Source organism: Cornus florida, unplaced genomic scaffold (assembly GCF_030987335.1).
Source record: "Cornus florida cultivar Cherokee Brave unplaced genomic scaffold, ASM3098733v1 CherokeeBrave_3.0.0_Hap2_Chr10, whole genome shotgun sequence".
Taxonomy (NCBI): Eukaryota; Viridiplantae; Streptophyta; class Magnoliopsida; order Cornales; family Cornaceae; genus Cornus; species Cornus florida.
This window is the reverse complement of record NW_026775580.1, coordinates 5,440,832-5,448,403: the sequence shown is the minus strand read 5'-3', so window position 1 is coordinate 5,448,403 and position 7,572 is coordinate 5,440,832. Positions and strand designations below refer to the sequence as shown.

Genomic DNA, 7,572 nt, shown 5'->3' with positions numbered 1-7,572 from the left:
TCACATCACAGATAATATTCTCATTACTCATGAGATCTTGCACTATCTGAAGAATAGAAGGAAAAGGAATAAGGCATTTATGGTGCTTAAACTTGACATGAGTAAAGCATATGATCGGATTAAATGGGGTTTCTTGTTTTAAATGCTCAAAGGGTTGGGGTTAAATGCTCACTAGATGCAGTTAATTTATGAGTGTGTATCTACAGTTACTTATTCTATCATTATTAATGGGAAATTGGTGGGCGTTTTTTCATCCCTCACATGGGTTGTGACAGGATGATCCTCTTTTACCATATCTTTTTATTCTTTATGCTGAAGCACTCTCTCTAGCTTTTTATCGCGCTCAATAGGCACGGATTTTGACTAGGATTCAAAATTGCAAGGGTGCTCCTTTCATTTCTCATCTTTTCTTCGCGGATGATTCTATTGTGTTTTGCTCTGCTTCGGAAATTGAAATTCAACCTTTGAAGCGAATTTTACATAGCTATGAGTGTGCCTTTGGACAACAGGTGAATTTTGCAAAGTCTTCTATTTTCTTTTCCAAAAATACACCATGCTCCCTACGAAGATTTTTGAGTCGATTGTGAGGTCTTGAGGAGGAAGGGATGCATGCTCGCTATTTAGGTGTTTCGGCTATCATTGGTAGATCTGAAATAGATGTTTTTCAATTTCTATCTTAAACATGCAGGAGCGGCTCGCCTTTTGGAAGGCAACTACATTGTCGGTGGGAGGCAAGGAAGTTTTAATCAAAGCAGTTCTAAATGCATTGCCCACATATGTTATGTCCTTATTCAAACTTCCACGTACTTTATGTCTTGATCTGATGAAACAAAATCGTAGGTTCTGGTGGCGCAATAAGGAAAAGTTAAGACAAATCCACTGGACTAAAGGGGAGACTCTCTGTAACGGTAAACAAAATGGGGGATTAGGGTTTCGAGATCTTAAAGTTTTTAATATAGCTCTTTTGACAAAGCATGCTTGGAATTTCTAAGTTTAGAGGACAGGATTGGCATATCAAGTTTTTTAAGTCTAAATATTTCCCTTCATGTTCGTTCTTGGAGGCATCCCTTGGCTCAAATCCTTCTTAGGGTTGGCGTAGTATTTGGTCAACCCAATATCTTCTGAATCGTATGTTGAGATAGGCAATAGGGAATGGTCAATCTGTTCACATTTGGCGTGATCATTGGGTCTCTTCTCTTTCTCACAAATTAACAAACACGCAAGGTAACACTTCTTTTTCTTATGTAGCTGAGTTAATTAATAGTAATCATAGAACTTGGAAGTTGGATGTTTTAATGCACTCTTTCCCCCCAATAAAGTTGAAGCTATTTCCCGTATACCTTTTAGTCACTGGGATAAAGAAGATGTCTAAATTTGGGCACCTGAATCTAATGGTAAATTTTCAGTGCATTCTGCTTACCATTTGGCTGTATCCCTTTATGATTTGTCTACTAATCCGCATGCGATAAATTGTTGGTCTGCTCTAAATTCTAATCTTTTTAGTTTTCCTTGAAATTTGGTGTGGCGATGCCAAGTTCCTCCTAAAGTGAAACATTTTATATGGCGGTGTTGTCATGAAGCTATTCCTACAGGAAAGACTCTTATATTTAAACGATGCTTGGAGTCTCCTATCTGTCTCAGGTGTGGTTTAGAGGAGGAGGATGTCCTTCATTTATTTTTTCGTTGTCCTCACTCTTTACAGGTATGGAAATTATCTCCCATTCGATTCGATTTTTCCTTTGAGCATTTTCAGTCTTTTGCGGATGGATGGTATCGTATTGTCTCTCATGCTGAATCTTCACCGGATAACTCTTTTGTTCTGGGGTTGTCCTCTTTTTGTGCTTGGTTTCTATAGAAGGCTAGAAATAGAAAAGTTTTTATGGGTGAGGTGTGGAAGCCAGATGTAGTGGTTAGTATGGTTGTGTGTCGCTTTTGGGAATTTAAAGAGGTTCAGCTTAACTACACAAAGATGGGGCAGGAATTTGTGTGTGCCTCCTCACCGACTTGGCTGCCTCCTTTGTCTGGGTTTGTGAAGTATAATATTGATGCTAACTTTCAATTGCATTCTACTTTGGGTGGCGGGGGTGTAGTCTTTCGGGATTCTAATGGTACCATCCTTTATACTGTGATGTTTAAACAATTTCTTTGTTCTTCGGCATTAGTGGCAGAGGCTATTTCTTTTCATCATGCTATCTATTGGGCTCGTTCTCTTGGTTATCAACATGTGTGTTTTGAATCTGATGCGAAATTGGTTGTGAATGCTTTGGCCGAAGGTAGCTCTTGTCCAACTAAAATTACTTCAGTTGTGTTCACTATAAATCGGGAGTTGCAAGCTTTCTCTAGGACTTTGCTTTCTCGTGTCCAGCGATCTGGTAATCGGGTGGCTCATGCCCTTGCTCAGCTTTCGCGTGAACCATTGGATTTTGATCGCGTGTTTGAGACTTTTCCTCCTCTGATTGCTGCTTTGGCCTTGGGTGATGCTGTGGGGTTTCATGTTTGATTCCTTTGTTGTTTCTGGGTTTGTTGGCTTCTTTGTTCAGTTGTGTTGTTATTTCCGGGAAAGAAAAAAAAAATAGAAGATAGATATTAGAGCTAATTGCTATCCATTGGATCACAGGTAGCTTTGAGATTTCTTTCTCAATTTTCTTATTCTCTCCTCACTAAGCCTCAATCTTCCTTTTGGTTAGAACCAAGAGGAATATTATATAATATATATTAATATTAGTAAAAAAAAGTAAAATAAACTTGAATGTATGCTAACTATATATATATATATATATATATATATATATATATATATATATATATATGTCACCCTTTCCAAATAAAAAATAAAATATAAAAAAATTATATGCTATATGATATACAGTTCAATTGTATAACTATTCTTAAACAGACGTATTTATAAAAAGTTAAAAAAAAAAAAAGAAAAGAAAAAAAGAAGAAGATAGAGATAGTAAAGAAACATAACAAAATATAGAAGGCCCTTGCTGTTGAACAATTAGTTATCAACTTAGTATTTATTTCAACAAATAAAAAAGAACTCGAGTGAAAATAACCATATTCAAATATATTAAGTACTGCATTTTTGAAGTAAAAGAAATGCTCTTCTTGCAGATGACTACAAATTCCAACATCCATATAGCAGAAGGGGCATGGAAAGCAAGCTCTGGCCACCATTCCCATCTCCTTCTAAATCATCAATATTCAAATGATTATTTGTTTGATATAAATAAATAAATAAATAAAAATAAGAAGTGGCATGAATAAAATTCAAGAATCTAATTGGTACACCGAAGGGGAAAAAAAAGAATCTAACTCGTACAAATTCCTAATACTAGCAAAAAAATTAAATATTTCTCTTGTTAGCATTCCCTTATTATTAGCATATAATGTGTGTGTATATATAAAAAAAGAGAGAGACAATGAATATTGAAGGTACTGTTTGTTATTCCGCGCGTTATGAGAGAGAGATCATTAGAGTTATAAAAGAAAAATGTAACCGTAGGTAGATAAAGGATTATAATCCTTATCTATTACCTGTAATGGGAAAAAATAACTCATTTAATGAGGTGATGATGATAAAACTTTATTAATTTTTTATTTTAAAAAAAAATATTAATAAGGTATTAAGATATAGATAAACATTTAAAAGTCTAAAAATGTAAAAGCCCCCCACCCCCGGCCGCCCCACCTTTTTGTTTTTTTTTTGGGTTGTTTTCAAAGTAGCGTATCTGATTTAAAACATATGAATTTATGTGTTTTGATGAGGTATGTATCTTAAGGTGATTTAATGAGAAAATATTTTTATTCGACTCAAGCATAAAAAATTATCCAAAATGTAAAAAATAAATTATATGTATAATGTAGATATATATACAAATATATTATACAGTATACGTATTGAATTTTCTATTTTTTATTCTTAAAGTATGAATTTCAAGAGATGTAACTCATGCAATTTAAAACATGTACATTTATATATCATTATCTATACTATTAGTGAGTACATTTGAATTTCCACTTAACATACAAAGAGAATCTTTTTTTTGTTGTTTCTATATATTTTTACCCAATTTTTTTTTTTTTTTTTTAAATATCAATTGTCATTTTTACCATAAATCTATATCAATTCTTATAATATAAAATTGGGATAAGTGCAAAAAAACCCCTGAACTATGAGGAAACTTGCAACTAACTCCCTGAACTTTCAAAAATGTAAGAAACCTGAACCATGCAAAAAAGTTGCAGATCACCCCATCTGGCCAAGGTCCGGTGTGAAATAACCATTAAATTTGAATGAATTTTTTATTAAAAGATGATACTGCCCTTAGAAGTATGAAAGGACAAAAGTGCCCTTAATTTCCAACAGTCAAGACCCCAATATCCCTTCCTTGTAATGACCAACAAAGCCAAACATGGCTTATAATGATAAACAAAGCCAAACATGGCTTTAACCAAATTTCCCCAAATCACGCAGTGACAGCGAAAATGTTGATGAGCTCGTGAGGATGCCCAATAATCAGCAAAGAGGGCTTACGGCAAGCTCAAAACGGCGGGGAAGCAAGGATTTAACGGACTTCAAGCAGTAGGTCTCGAGGCGCGTTAACCATTTTGATCCACTGAAACCCCCTATTTTTCATTAAAATAGAACAATCGAAACGGAATCCTCTGGTCACTGGAGGCCTACAATAGAAGCAAAAATGGGGATCTCCACATCTATTTCAATTCTAAGTCGGCAAACTCTCTAAGCCATGACCGCCACTGGGCATCTACAAGCAAATGATTCACCCATACATATTGTATTACACACACACACACACACGCCTTTCTCTCTCTAGATTTAACGGATCATAACGCAAACCCTAGCAATTCAATTATAGCAACTTCGATGGTGGCTCTTCTTCCAAATTGCTGGAATGTGTGATGACCGTCAATTCAAGGGTTTCCAAAGCCAACTAAATAAAATAGAGAGAAAAAAGAAAGCTTAAAGAGAGAAAGAAAGAAAAGATCGGAGAGAGAAACAAAAGAAACGGTCGTCGGCGTCCATGGCAATTAGTAGAAGTAAAAGAACCACAAAGAGACAGAGAGAGGAGAGAGGGAGCACATCAATGAATTGTTGAATGCCGCCACGAGATTTTACATCAACAAACGTTAGACCTATCGATACTCTCGATTTGGGTTTTTGCCGAAACAAGCAATTGAGTTTCAATCTGAACCATCAAATTCAGCGTTCCGATGAAGAGTATGAGGGTGTCAGCAGAGAGGTTCTATTTGGGTTTCAAACCCTGTGCTTCATTTAAACCCCAAGCACATGACATATACACACAGAGATAGAGATAGTATACACACACACACACACACAGAGAGAGATAAGGTGGACAAGATTTTTAATTTTTTTTTTTTTTTTTCTTCATTTAGGAGAAAGTCGTGAAGAAGAAGATGAATAGTAGCGTATTGACAAAAGGGAAAAGGGTTGTGGTTGGGTGTATTAGTTAGTTGGTTAAGGTTGTGTCGGTAGTGTAGATATAAGTTAAAGAGACGTGTTGCAATCCTATTGGTTGGTCAGATTTTGTATGCCACGTCAATAAGTGAAATTCAGATTATCAGCAAACTGTGTCGTTTAATAGGATAGGAAAGGCAACTTCGTCTTTTTTCTTTTCCTCTGAGTGGGCAAATTACAACAAATTGAAAGTTCAGGGGGTTTTTTATAGTTCAGGGGGATTAGTTGCAAAACCCCAATAGTTCAAGGGTTTTTTTTTGCACTTAACCCTATAAAATTTCAATACTTATTATAAAAGTATAATTCTATATTCTATATTATATCAATACTTAAATATAAAATTTCAGTGATTTATATGTCTAATTCTATATTGTATCTATATCTATATCTATTATATTTTATAATAATAATAATAATAATAATAATAATAGTAAATTTCTCTATTTCTTAATCATTTTTAAATACAAAAAAGAATTTTTTTTCCCTTTTAATGAAAAAGTTAGTCTTTTAAATTAAATTATAATTATTACTAATTGTATAACCTCTACATTTCCTTTTAGTGAAGACTATCCAAAAGACACAAATATTCATTGTATATTAATTGTTAAACATTTACTTTTCATCTTATTGCTATGTTTCCTTTTGGTATAAAGAATTTTTTAAAATTTATTTTTATTTTTTTCACATAAAAAATCTCATTAATGCGTGTAATTAATCATTTAATTGGATGAGTTACACCTTTTTTAATATCCACTTAATTTTAATGAGTTATAAATATTCCATATATAATTTGAGTAATTTATATGTATAATTCTATATTGTATGTATAATAATAATAATAATAATAATAATAATAAATTTCTATATGTTTCTTAAAATTTTTTAATAGCAAAAAACAAATTTTTTACTTTGACTGAAAATTTTTTATCTTTTAAATTAGATTATGATTATTAATAATTGTATAACTTCTAAGTTTCCTTTTAGTAAAGACTATTTAAAAGACATAAAAAGTCATTATATATTAATCGTTAAACATTTACTTTCCGTATAATTGCCATTTAATTATACATTTCCTTTTGGTAATTAATGTGAACAAGGAAATGACAAACTGAAAAGTTTTTTTCTTTTCTTTTTTTATTTCAGAAATTAAAGTATTTGTATATGTTTGTTGAATGTAGAGCTGGGCCTAATGTTACGATCCGATTCCTAACGACGCCATGAGCATAGAATATACGCATGCTGGTTGGCTAAGAACATTCATTGACTGGGAATGGTTCCAGGGAAGGGGCGTGCAGGACCACAGGATGGTACCTCTTCAGAGTTCAGGCAGGTCGACTCGGTTCAGTTCGAGGTGCTTGTCGCTGGTTGTGGACTTGACTATGAAGAAGGGAGTTGGCCATCCCTGCACAAACTGGTCGGGAGCTGGAGCCGTTCCCCTGACGAGGCCACGGCAGGCCGAAACCAGTCAGCATGTATCCATGGGAGGGCAGGTCGTGGTGGCTGACCAGGGCGCTTGCGCGAGTTGAAGCAACGCCTTGGTGCCGCACGGGCCATGCCGCTGTGCCAAATCTCTAGGCCCGTGACAAATGGTATCAGAGCAGGACTTGGGGAAAAGCACAGAGGTGTGCCCCCTTGTCGATCCGGGGGTCTTGAGAATGAAGTGGGTGCACTAAAGCGTCGATGGGCAATCAATGCTGTTGGAGGAGAGCCTCCATCTCCCCATGAAGACGCGTCCTTTAGGCCGGTGGGCCGCGCGCATCAGATGGCCGGAGGGCCGCGCGCACCAAAGTTCTTTCAAGTTCAAGAGGCGTGCAAAACGTTGTGAAGAGTGGGTATCAAGTCAGCCGGAGGGCGCTTGTTTGCTCGGGGTGTCGCGGAGGCGGCATAACGTGGGGTTGCGTCCCAAAGAAGTGGGCGTCCCTTTAGCCCGAAACCTTATCATTGGGCGAGTGCAGCCAGGGGTTGTATAAGGAAGCGATGGTGGGCAGGCGAGCATACCACTTGGAGGAGAGAGACTTTGGAATGTTGGACGCAGCGGAGTCAGCGCCGCACTGCGACGAGGGCGTCGC

The 7,572-nt window shown here is 35.9% G+C and overlaps 1 protein-coding gene across 1 annotated transcript; it reads left to right on the top strand.

Moving 5' to 3' along the window:
- The first annotated feature begins 1,879 nt into the window (after positions 1 to 1,879).
- Positions 1,880 to 2,500, top strand: LOC132276070 (uncharacterized). The gene has a single exon (XM_059777325.1). The coding sequence runs from the start codon at positions 1,880 to 1,882 to the stop codon at positions 2,498 to 2,500; it is 621 nt and encodes a 206-aa protein (XP_059633308.1).
- Positions 2,501 to 7,572: the final 5,072 nt, after the last annotated feature.